This window comes from Actinia tenebrosa, unplaced genomic scaffold (assembly GCF_029948245.1).
Source record: "Actinia tenebrosa isolate PJP-AT-01 unplaced genomic scaffold, QUT_ActTen_1.0 PGA_scaffold2__45_contigs__length_23673736, whole genome shotgun sequence".
Classification (NCBI taxonomy): Eukaryota; Metazoa; Cnidaria; class Anthozoa; order Actiniaria; family Actiniidae; genus Actinia; species Actinia tenebrosa.
In genome coordinates this window covers 23,140,243-23,153,366 of record NW_028292579.1, presented here as the reverse complement: position 1 = coordinate 23,153,366, position 13,124 = coordinate 23,140,243, and the positions used below count along the sequence as shown (strand labels likewise).

Sequence of the window (13,124 nt, the reverse complement as noted above, 5' to 3'; positions counted from 1 at the left end):
GTTTTGTTTTCAATTGTTTTATTGGTGCTATTTTGTACTAGTTAGTAATGTTAGTAACGTGGCGTGGCGGGAAGTAGTATCTAGCAGCCACTACGCATGGGGCTCAAAGCAAGGGCGGATCCAGCGAAAATTTTAGGTGGGGGCTAATTAAGTTTGGGGGGGGCTAATTGAGTTTCTTCCGTCAACACAACGGAAAACAATAAAAAAAGCATCTAATTCTTCAGGGTTTTTTGTTTTTGTTTTTGGTTTCTTTCTGCTGAAGGGGGGATTCAGTCCCCCTTAGCCCCCACCAACAACCCACCCCCAACCCCCTGGATCAGGCCTTGCAAAGGACCAATGCTGTGCAAGCGTGAAACTTAGCACTTCAGTCATACCATCCAGTGAAGTATCCCACGAAATAGTGCGCGACACGGGAGACACGGAATAAAATGCGCTTATATTTGTGTAATTGTACTTTGCAACACTAACGCAGTTTGTTACTTATATTTCTAGCTTCCAGTGCTCGTGCCTCGTCGTGTTAACCGGTTAGCCGTGTACCCAGGTAGTTCTGACGATGAACAAGAACCTCTCACTGGGACACATCTAACAGTTCTGTACACTTTCCCCTTCTACCTGGCATTACTGTCTGCGCTAGTGTTAGTGTACTGTGCCGTGTTGACATGTCGTGTGCGAGGAAAACCCAAGACAACAAAGAAAACAAGCACTAAATCTAAATCACCGAAGCCTTCGGGCTCAAGAACGAAGTTCCCATTTGTGTAGTGGAAGAATGGAAATTGAAATGAAAAACATAGGAAAGAAGTTGTTGGTCTCATTAGATCAAGTCAAATTACAGATCAAGCTGCTGGGACATTCTTTCTGTCAGGCGTGTTGTTCAACAGCTTTCAGGCACGAATACGCAACAGACGTGAGCGTACCTGCATGATAATGTCCCACACAACTCAGGGGTATTCCCCTTCCTGAATGACTTGCCAGACACGCTATCTGGTAATATAACGTTGTGCATCAATTGAAACTCCTGTTTCAAGAGAGTTTACAAACACAAGATAAACAACAAAATTTTATATAATATTTTACTGAAGATAAGCATCTAATGCTGATGACGTCACAATCTTACGTTCCTAGGGGGGGGGGGGGAGGGTGTTGGGGTGGGTTATAATGGTTAATAAATGGATGGTCTAAAGGACAAAGGGAAGTTATAGTTATTCAAAAGTTTCTAAATAGTGGTAGTGAAGAAAGATTACTGTAAATGGGAAACATCAGATACATGAGACCATGGTGGGATGGCCTATCAGTGACGCAACACAGGCCTTTAATGAGTCCGCAAGGTGCATTCTGGTCTAGCTTGGGTACAGGTTAAGTAACTATGTTTCACATCGGTAGTCCCGTTTAGTTGAAATTCACTAATTGCGCACTTAACCTCTTCTCTCCATCAGTGCTCCGTTTTAAAATTATTTAAGCTTAAGTTACACGGATGCGAGAGAAAACAAAAAAGTGTGTAAGATCACGGGCGGTGACACTACGGCCTCTTAATTTGCGTTAACAGCGCACTGACAAACTGATAAACTTTAGCTCGATCTTGTAACAAAAAAAGAAATGCGTACCCGAGCTAGACCAGAATGCACAATGATCACTATCCCCAAAAAGGTCATACTTATCGAATTTATATTATTTCTAAATTATTTGTATATTCTTATATTCTTATTCTCACCTATGGTAGATGCATGCCCTACGAAGCCTAGTATTTTTCAAAAAAAAAGAAATGACGAACCACATTTACTTACAAACACATTAAAATCAACCAGAGAACTATTACCTATTACTGTCATTATATATCATCGTTATTATATATCATTGTCCTTTTAATGAATTAAGAAAAATAGAACAGTTTAAAATTTTAGATACTCGGATCTAGAGGAACGGGATGTTTAATAACATCACTGAGAACGTGAGAAGCGGAGGAGACCAGACTAGACGCGCGAAGCTCACAAATTAATTAACCAAAAATACTGGCTTTTGTTCGTCTTTTATCTTTTTTTTCCCCTCCCCTCTACCTAAGTAGTGTATCTATCATTGCGCATCTGCAGTTGAGAATTCAGAGCTGGTCGAGATATAATGTGATTGGATTAGAATTAAATCTATTGTTTTTTTCCAAATCATACACCTCATTGCAAAAAGGTTGTCGTAGAATAACAAATAGGAATTATTATTATTTCTAGCAGTAAAACAGGAGTAATTATTATTTTACTGTTTTGAAGGTATTGACTGACTTTTTTTTTTACATACTTCTATTTCAATAAACGTTGTCATCGCCATCGTTGATTGGCAATAGGCGAAAAGCAATTCTTCGATTGCACATTACGTCATCGCGGCCATGTTGGTGCCATTAGGCAGATTAAGATTCCCGTTTTTCCTTCCCGCAAACGGCAAACGTGACCACGTTTTCATTGTTTCCCTACATTTCACTTTACCTTTTGTAAACCTCGACAAAGACAAGTGTTCTTTTGTTTATCTACTACTTGGAGATTTTTGTAATTCCTTTTCACTAATTTTAAAGAACTTTTTAATGGTCAACTGACGTTTCACATTTGCCGTAAATGAGAGCCTTCTCTAAAGTGCCTATCACCCTTCTGATAAAATTCTCAGTATTGATTCTACATGGGGTAAGATGTTGAATAACCCCAAAAAATTTCATAGAGTGCGGCTTCTTGAAGTTGTAAAGGTTTTCCCATGTTTTATTCTAATGCTGTGACGTAGTGGAGGCATTGATGGTTATTTGTTGTTCCTTGTAATTCGAAATACCGGCTTCTATGTGAAAGCTAACTTGCAATCATTTCTATAAAAGCAATGCGGAAATCGATGACGGATTTAAAATTTAATTTATCTGTGCCAAAAATGTTTTGTATATTAAATGATTATTCCTCATACGTCACAACATTAGCATATGGCATGGAAAAACCTTTAAAACTTCAAGAAGCTGCACTTAAACTATACAATTTTTTAGTGCTATTTAACATCCTACCCCATATAGAATTAATACTGTGAACATGTCAGAAGGGTGATAGGCACTTAACAAAAGATTTCTTATTAGCATCCATTGTTAACGGCACCACAATGGTCGCCATGCGGTTTTTGCGTTTTCGCTTTCTTGGAAATGCTTGCAACCCATCAATAGAAGATAGGTCATTCCAAGATCCAAGAAATGTGGTTAAATGAAATTAAGGCAAAGTTAGACTCGAACTGAGTAGCAGCGAATAGTCTACGATAGCCGATCTTTCCATTGGTTGTTTGCCCGTAGGCCACCTAAAATTCGGCCAACAATCGTTTGCATATTTGATATTCGCTATCGCTAGCCTCTGGAAACCAAAGGCTAAACTATACTTAACTATATTTGTGTTTTGTCCCGCCCTCCCTCCCTATGCTAGATATATGTATAGGTAAGTATTCACTGACCAGACCGTCAGTGTGACAGGTGCACGGTGAGTTGTGACAGGGTTGCCATGGTTACCGCGATTTTATGTGCCAAGCCCCTCTTATCCCACCGAACAAGCACCTAACGCCAACCTCATCTACTAGTGATGAGTCTTTAATAGCTGGAATGACTTTGTGGTTCTACTTCTTATTCTCGTCAAGAACATGGACCTTGGTGTTGACACTGATTCAATGTTCTTTGCATTCAACGAAACCATTCGGAATAACCTATCGCCTATCGCTTTTAGCGATGACAACGTTTATTGAAATCGTTTTATATTACTGAAAGCTTAAAGGCTTTATATTAGAAACAACATTTTAAAATAAATCTATTTGTTATACTCTATGACAATATTCTTGCAATACAGTGTATCAGTATAGCCCGTTTTGACCAGCAGGTGGAAAAGTAGATCATAAAAGTTAATGTATGCGCGTGATTATAGTCCACCTTTTTGGTAATCGTATCTACGTCTCCTAGCAACCATTGCGCCTTCGATCGATTAGGTTTTCATCTTTCTCATGAAATTCAACAGTTCCTAATGTAATATCCTTTTCGAGGTTTTGCTGCCTTTGCTGCTAAAGCCCAAGGACGTACCAGCTTTTTAAACAGGTATACAGATTAGCTTAAATGCTTGGGCCGGGTTGTTCAAGGCTGGATTAGCGCTAATCCAGGATTAACTCTATAGGTCTTATTAAGAGTTAACCCAGGATTAGCACTAATCGGGCTTTGAACAACTGGGCTCTGATGTGTGATACTAATAAGTAAAACTCGAAATACTGTAGATAAAACTCTGTTAAAGTGCCTATCACCCTTCTGACATATTCACAGTATTGATTCTACATGGGGTAAGATGTGGAAAAGCCCGAAAAAAATTCATAGTTTGAGTGCGGCTTCCTGAAGTTATAAAGGTTTTTCCATGCCATATGCTAATGTTGTGATGTATGAGGAGTAATCATTTAATATACAAAACCTTACTGGCACAGATAAATTAAATTTGAAATACGTCATTGTTTTCCCCATTGCTCTTATAGAAATGATTGCAAGCTATTTTTCACATAGAAGCCGGTGTTTCAAATTACAAGGAACAACAAATAACCATAAATGCCTCCTCATACGTCACCGCATTAGCATATGGCATGGAAAAGCCTTCATAACTTCAAGAAGCTGCACTCAAAATATATATTTTTTAGGTTATTCGACATCTTACCCCATGTAGAATCAATACTGTGAATATTGTCAGAAGGGTGATAGGCACTTTAAGCGACCGCCAGTGGCCACTGATAGTCAAGTGGCCGTCAGGTATAACTTGCTGCAAAAACGCACTTTGAGACTTTTAAAATAGAGGTAATGTGATTTTCCTAAGACTCTGAAACTGTTTCTAGTATATATAGTTTATAATAGTTAAATAGACACCAAAAGAAAGCAATGGAAATAAGATCTATTAACCTCTATTAGTATAGTATTTTACGGTCTGAGAAAAAAACGCTGCATAAATAAGTGCAAAACCCTCATTGCTATTTTGACGACTGGTCGCTTGAAAAAAGTTAACTTTATCGTAAATCAAAGTGCAACGGAAATGAAATTTCTCTATTAAATGGCACCGTCAGTTTAACAATTTTCACAAGAATCAGTTATTATCTGGCAAGCAGCTGCCTAGTGCGCTTTAATTGATCAGTGTCGTATATGATATCCTGGCCTGCTTTTAAGTTTTTTAAGATTTTTTGTGGGAAACTCTAGGCATATTATCCATACTCGGAAATTACGCCTTCATACACAGCTTTATTTTTTAACTATAATCTACTTAATATAGTGGTAGACGGGATGATTCAAACAATTAAAGGCATCCCGCAGCGAACTCTTCAGTTCCCCTTCTTTATTCTAGCTAATTCTACGAGAAGAAAAATATGATTTCACGAAACAAAATTTTTATCTATACCATGGCTGTTTTCAAGTTTAGATCTTTCCAAAAATAGAGCACTAAGTAAAACTATCTAAGATATAAAGTCATTGCTTTTCCTTTTATCGAAATTAATGATAAAACGGTAGTCTTGGTGACAGTATCCATGAAAACATAGAAGAAGTTCTTAGAATACGCAGGTGCGCGCAAATTTTATGATTGCGCAGATATATTACCTTCGTGATCGAAACGATCAAATAGTAATTTATTTTTTCGTCAAAGAGTAGAGAGAGAGAGATCAATATCTCTCAATATCCCGAGACAGTAGCTACTGTTTAGGCGTTCAACGATAAATCACTGAGATTTATCAGTGTAACTTTAGCAGAGAAAGGTAAAACCAGAGAAACCGTCGGAGTAAAACCCTCGAAGCACAGGAGAGAACCAACAGCTACAACACAAAAAGTAAAGAAAAAAACGAGAAAACATTTGGACGCCATAACAATATACCCCCGATTTGAACGGTAAGGGAAATGGTAATTTCTAATTTTGATTTCATGCAGCTCCAAAACACCTTTTTTTTTTTTTTTTTTTTTGACACGACCTGCTTTAGTTATAAAATGCGTTCCTTTACTGGTAGGAAAATTGGTAGAATTTTCTTTTTCGATACGTATTTATCTTAAATTAGAAAAGTTCACAGTTCTAGTTCATTTATTATATATATATACATTTTTCATTATTTTTAAATTTAACAAACAGCTAGCGGAATAATGCTAAATATTGCAATGCCTTTGGGACCTGACATATTTTTGGCAAAACTAACGTTGTTTGTAGAGCTGTACTCGATTTCTTTGCCACATTACACCTATTTTCAAAATTATGTGACATGTGTGGTTGACACTTGAAAGGTATTCCTTGTAGTTTGGCTGACGTCAATCAAACATCGAACGATTTGTTTTCATTCAAAAAAGCCCAAAATGATCTTAAAGTTTCAATAGTTTGAATATTACAGAAAGAAAGACAAGTTTGCTTCGTCTCAGAATTTACAAAGCAAGGATTTCGCAAGAGCAAGCCGTTTTCATGTTTGATTGACGGCAGCCAAAACACAGAAAATGAGACGAGTCGTGAGCAGCGCCGGTCGCGTAATTTTGAAAAGAATTTTGCTAATGCCGATTTTTCTCTCGTTGTAGTTTTCAAGGGGCAAAATATCAGAAATTTGTTGAATTAATGAGACAAAGTAGTGTGTTTCTATGCAAACTGTGGCTTAAAGGTTTTTTCACCAATTAGTTCCGGTTTTGTTGTCAAAGTGTGCACTTACAAGTACAACAGGTTTTGGATATAAAGCAGCGGTTGTAGGTAATATGTACATGGTTTACATACCGGTTTTGAGTGTACGTACAAACTAGTGCCAATTAAGTGGAATCTATTAGTATATGTAATAGGACTCCATGCTGTCCAATTAAGAAATAATTGGACGAGGAAAATCCGAGGACTTCCAAAATTGGATGAGGCCGTAGGCCGAGTCTAATTTGGCAGTCAGAGGAATTTTTCGAGTCTAATTATTTCTTGATTGGGGAGCATGAAATTCCATTACCTATTAATTATATAGCTGCCTAATTAATCCCATATCAACAAGACCTGTCCAATTAAGAAAATAATTGGACAGTTACCTATATGGGATTAATGAGAAGCTGTATAATTAAATGGCGTTATTAATTAATAATAATGATTAATGGTGGCATTAAACTGATGTACTTTATCCCATACCAGTAAAAATAACTAGGTCTTTAAAAGCGAAATTCAAAACACCGCAATGTCTGATGGGAAGTAATGTTTCAATACTACCTAATATACAACGGCTTTCATGCATTCTGATTGGCTGTATGTGTGGAATATTCAATGAAAGGCATTCGATTTGTCTTTGAGTAAGGGCTCTAGCTACGTAAAATTGCTTCAGCTAACTAAGCTCCTTGCCGCAACATCATCATCATCATCATAATCATCATCATCATCCAACATTTTAATTTTCCAACAATATTTTGAAGATATTGACCATGTACTTCATTTTCCATTACAGACAACACCGACATGTTTCGTCCTCTCGTCATGTTCTCTATCTTTCTCTCTTTTCTGGTCACCTTTGTTTCGGGTGACGAGGAAGCAAACAAAAATAATACACCATCCCCTGAACCCGAACCAAAACCCAGCTCTCCATCCTCCAGTAATGACCGACCAGAACCTGGCCCTAGTTGGCCTGGAGCATTCCAGCTGTGGAAATGGGCGTGGCCATTTCACGTGTATACCTTTGCTTCTTGTTATTTAGTCGTTGCTATGGTTACATTCGCATACTTGGTACATGAATGCGCGATCCGGAGGTCGACAGGCAACAGACTCAAGGTTGGATTGTTTACAAATTTGTTTCTTTTTAGCCTCACTCGTGGAGTTTTGTTCCTTGTGGATCCATACAACTTCCAAAAAGTGGCTCTTGAAATCCCTTATTTCATCACCTGGTCTATCGGATTCCCTTTAATCCTATCTGCATTCTCCTTACTCTTATTAGCAATGGTAGACACAACTCGCATCGTCCTAACACCACCTCGATTCCAGAACCTCTTCACTCTGATTCTCCTATCCGTATTGAATCTACTCGTCGTCCTCACCACAGATCTCATCTCCATGCGCTTTAAAAAAACTAAACTCCTACTTTTCCTCTGTCAGATATATCTGTCTATATTTGGTTTAATTCTGAGTTTGGGCTTCCTTTACGTGGCGCGGAAAATCACGCAACAGACCAATAGCGTGACGGATATCAAAATAAAGCGACTGCAGTGCCTCGTCTATGTGTCAGCGGTGGTTGGTCTTTTGTTAGTTTGTGTGCAGGTTTATTCGGGTTCAAGTGTTTTTGGAGTTTTAACAGATAATCGTGAAATAGCTCCATGGCCTTGGTTTGTCCTGCAGACGTGCGGGCGTAGTGTTGAGATTGCCATGTGTTTTATTAATGTGTTGGCTTTTAAAAGAACGAAATATAACAAGAACGTTAACGACAAGAAAGTTGCGCACCTATCGTCTAAGCTGTGTAAAGATGAAATGAAACAGGCTAACCAATCAGGATCGCGATAATGTTGACATAATGAGGAAAACTGACCAATTAGAATATAGATAAAATGAAACAGGATAACCAATCAGGATCGCGAAAGTGTTGACATAATGAGGAAAACTGACCAATTAGAATATAGATAAAATGAAACAGGATAACCAATCAGGATCGCGAAAGTGTTGACATAATGAGGAAAACTGACCAATTAGAATATAGATGAAATGAAACAGACTAAACAATCAGGATTGCGAAAGTGCTGACATAATGAGGATAACTGACCAATTAGAATATAGATGAAATGAAACAGGCTAACCAATCAGGATCGCGATAATGTTGACATAATGAGAATAACTAACCAATTAGAATATAGAAAATGAAACAGGCTAACCAATCAGGATCGTGATAATGTTGACATAATGAGAATAACTAACCAATTAGAATATAGATGAAATGAAACAGGATAACCAATCAGGATCGCGATAATGTTGACATAATGAGAATAACTAACCAATTAGAATATAGAAAATGAAACATGCTAACTAATCTGGATCGCGATAATGTTGACATAATGAGAATAACTAACCAATTAGAATATAGATGAAATGAAACAGGCTAACCAATCAGGATCGCGATAATGTTGACATAATGAGAATAACTAACCAATTAGAATATAGAAAATGAAACATGCTAACCAATCAGGATCGCGATAGTGTTGACATAATGAGAATAACTAACCAATTAGAATATAGAAAATGAAACAGGCTAACCAATCAGGATCGCGATAGTGTTGACATGATGAGAATAACTGACCAATTAGAATATAGATGAAATGAAACAGGCTAACCAATCAGGATTTGTTGTTTTTCTTTTTTTTTTTTTTTTTTTTTTTTTGTGTGTGTGTGTGGGAAAACTATTCATATTATACGGGCCATACTCGAAAATTACGCTCGCAATGAATTTTTAAATTTGAATTTACGAGAAATAGAGAAAACATATATTTTGAGACATGGCTTTTAAAAGAGAGAATCGGGTGTGAATATTAAATAATGCATAATGAACAGCGATTTGTCTGTGGTTATTTATATCAGAATAAGATTTATTTGATATCAAAACACTGCGATATAAATTTCTGGGGTTAATATGAAAATATTGGTAAAAAATCTTATTTAGAAATCTCAAATATCTCAAAAATACTGTTCGTGCAAAAAAAAAAAAAAAAAAAAAAAAAAAAAATTCCATGACAATTTATCTCATTAAAATTTAATGTAATTTAACTTAGTCTTGTTCAGTTTATCCTCAAGGAATTATTTTTAATGTTAGTTTAAGTTTTCGACTGCTTAATGTTATTAATTTAAGGTCAAAAACTTCTTCTACTCTTTAATTTTTTAGTATTTTTTTTTACCAAGATCTTAGAATGAATCTTAAAAGTTTCTTTAATATCGCATTTTTTATCATCAAATTTATATCAAAACTTGGGTGCTTATCATTTAGTCTGTTAATGCACAGCTCATTCGTTATGCAGCATTTGCTATCGATCATTCATGTCACGTACCAGCCGGTAGCGTTTTTTGAATAGCGGTAGATTAGAAAGAACGTTATGTAGTAACATGTCATAGTAACAATCCGTAAAGGTAAATTATACACAGAACAATTTGAAATGCAATTGCTTTTTTAAAAATCATTAAAAGGAAAAAATGGAGACCAGATTTCCTATTCTGGAATGTTGGCTCGATTCGTTCATAGAAAAAAATACACAACATATGAAAAAAAAGAAAGAATTATGGAATGAAATAATGGATGCATAAAAGCTTTAAGGGGGGAAAACGAAGACAAAATATTTCATTTACTATTATTTCATGACTATTATGTTGACTCAAAACTACACAAATGATAAAAGAAATTAAAAAAAATGATTTTGAAATGAAAAAAACAGCAACAAAAAAACAAAAAAACAAACAACAACAATGTTTTCAGTTCACTTAGACTTCATTGTAGAAAAATAACATAAAAATGGAACAAAAGAAAAGGGTTCTGAAATGAGATAGCAAAGAATGATGTATTAAACGCAAGAAAGCTGAGAGCATGAAAAAAATGTCTTACGAAGGTGCGCGCTATAACTTAATATATCGTTTAACTTTATCTCTAGAGAGTTCGATGTTAATCTTAACAATGATATCGTAAATGCGGACTGAAAAAGTTAAGGAGCAAAGGAAAAAGCTTCATACAATTTTATTTTTATTATTTATATTTTTTTGAGCAAATTTAGTAAACATTTTCAATATTTTCAATTTGACATTTTGTGAGCGCAAGCTAGACGAATATTGATATGTGAATACTGCAGTAAGCCTAAACCATATACATATATCGCAAACATATATATTATTGATATGTACAGATGGTGTGTGTTACTCAGTATAGATGGATGAGTTATAGGCAGCTGAAACCCACTAGATATAAACATTTATCCATCACTAAAGACCGCTGCACACATTTCCGCTCTTTCGCTCCTTAAAATTTCAATTTGTAAAAATCCTCTCTTTATTCGAAATTTTCGTTTTCTGAAATCAGTGAGGTTTTGGGCGCAGTTCTTTAGTTGTCATGAGTCACAGAGCGAAACTTCTTCTGTACACAGAATCTATTCACTGTCAGTGAAGAAGATAGCCCACATACAGAGTCCGTTGTTAATCAACTACCACTGTCAACAGACTCAATTTTTATATAAACAAAGAAAAGACTGGAGAAAGCACTGCTAAGATCGCCATAACCAATAAGACAGAAAATTACTCCTACGATTAAATGAAATTTCAAAGATATACCAGACGACTTAGTGCACATTTTAACCACAAAAATTAAAAACATCTTCCTTTTTGATAGATGTATTTAAAAGATAGTCATTTTTTGGCTTAAAACTTGGATTAAGTAATTTTCTAGAGCAAGACTAATAGACTAATAATTTAATGGTTTTAGTCTAGGAAGAAAGTTCAGAGCCGGAGGGTTTTTTAAAATACAAATGATTAATTCGTCAAGGCTTCAATTCTTTTGCTGTCATAGGCGAAGTCCAATATTGGAAACTAATTTAGATTTCTTGAGGAAAATAAGTCGCAAAAAAAACCCTTTTCTTTCCTTGCGATCATAAGTTTCGACGCGATATTAGCTGATATTCATCTCTAATAGCTGTGAGAATTCTCCACGACAAAGATATGTTTAGTTTGTTCCCAACCACGCCATCCATCATGTATACATCCACTAGTATAGGCTCAACTACCACCACTTGACTCTCATCCTTGCAGTAATGGAAGACTTTCAACCTCGCTATAACCACTCTCTTTGTCAGCCTTAACTCAAGCAAGTACGCATTATAACTGACATAAAATTTCACAAATGTGCACTGTTTATGCTGCTAGCCCTACCAATTGATTTTCTCACATCGATAATCCTTGGATTTTATATACAAATGTTTTTCAATATCGAGTTCATAGAAGTACTCTCACTTTTTTTCTTCTCTGAGAGGTTCAAGTCTTTGATGAATTTTTTCCAGATTTTCTTCAACGTCTTTTTCCATGACTGTAGACCTTTCGAGGATCTCGGACGCCCGCACGAGTTTCCTCAAAGCTTGGTCATAGTCCACTGGAGGAAGCTGTTTTGTTCGGCGCGTAGAACTCGAGGGAGGAGCTGACTTAACTCTTCTTGTAGGTGAAGACTTGGGTTTACTTGTCGTGTCTTTCTCGCCACTTTTTTGGGGACTTTTTGCTCCTTTTTGCTTGTCTGCGGCCTGTTTTCGCGCTTGTTTAGTCTGTCGACGTCGACCAGCAAATCTCACTGGCATCCTGGATTGTGGGAGTTATGTATAGCGGCTAAGCAACGTGTGTCGTCTTTCAGAGATACTATACAATTGTAAAGTACTTCGTTTCTTTCTAAGGTTATAGAGACAGTATCTGTTCACTCCCTCGTGAAAATCTAACCAATCACAGCGGCTCAATTTTCCAGTACATTTGAATGACAACGAGGAATCAGTAGTCAACGTTACTCTGACTGAAAAATATTTTTCCGTCGCCTTAACCCCTGTGAGGATTAATGCACTTGGCAATCAATCTAGCAGGCAATTTTTGAATTTACTCAAACGAGGATCTTATGTAAGTGATCCATGGGGCTCGTTATGAAGGAATTGGATCATAACATAATCAATGGCCAAAGTAGACTGTGTTCCTGTTGTTAGGACAATAATAAAGAACGCTGTCGGCACTTTCCTGATCCCATAAACCTGGTTTATCGTTAATTTCTAACGCAGAAACAATTAATTTCTGAGGGTTCTAATTCTATATACCTACAAAATAATTCCTCAAAAGAATATCTAATGAAAAGAAAAGAAAGCGCTTTGAATTGAAATTGATACTGTCAAATGATTTTGAGTGTATTTGCAATCGATGTTTTTCAGTGTAAATCTTTGTTTGGATCGACCTCTTACCGGCACTAAATGACTGCCAAATGGACTTCAATTTTCAAAACCAATTCGAACAAGAGCGATTTTAGAAGATTTGGCTGACTTCAAGTGCTCGAGTAATCTCAAAATGCATAATTTCATTCCAATCGAGTGATAAAGATTTTCCTCGATGCTAGGTAGTTTTGTAGATCGTTATTCAGATCTTTGATTATTTTCAAGCATT

General features: G+C 36.3%; 2 protein-coding genes across 3 annotated transcripts in view; both read left to right on the top strand.

Moving 5' to 3' along the window:
- LOC116307890 (membrane-bound transcription factor site-1 protease) overlaps window positions 1–1,809 on the top strand; it is a 29,119-nt gene extending 27,310 nt beyond the window's left edge. For both annotated transcript variants that reach the window (XM_089033758.1, XM_089033757.1), the window contains exon 27: window positions 493–1,809. In XM_089033758.1, the coding sequence (XP_088889884.1) occupies window positions 493–759 (267 nt within the window). In that variant the 3' untranslated portion in view covers window positions 760–1,809. The remainder of the gene's footprint in view (window positions 1–492) is intronic.
- A 5,637-nt stretch (window positions 1,810–7,446) lies between these two features.
- LOC116307897 (uncharacterized) lies at window positions 7,447–9,504 on the top strand. Its single transcript, XM_031718218.2, has one exon. The coding sequence runs from the start codon at window positions 7,452–7,454 to the stop codon at window positions 8,481–8,483; it is 1,032 nt and encodes a 343-aa protein (XP_031574078.2). The 5' UTR covers window positions 7,447–7,451; the 3' UTR covers window positions 8,484–9,504.
- Window positions 9,505–13,124: the final 3,620 nt, after the last annotated feature.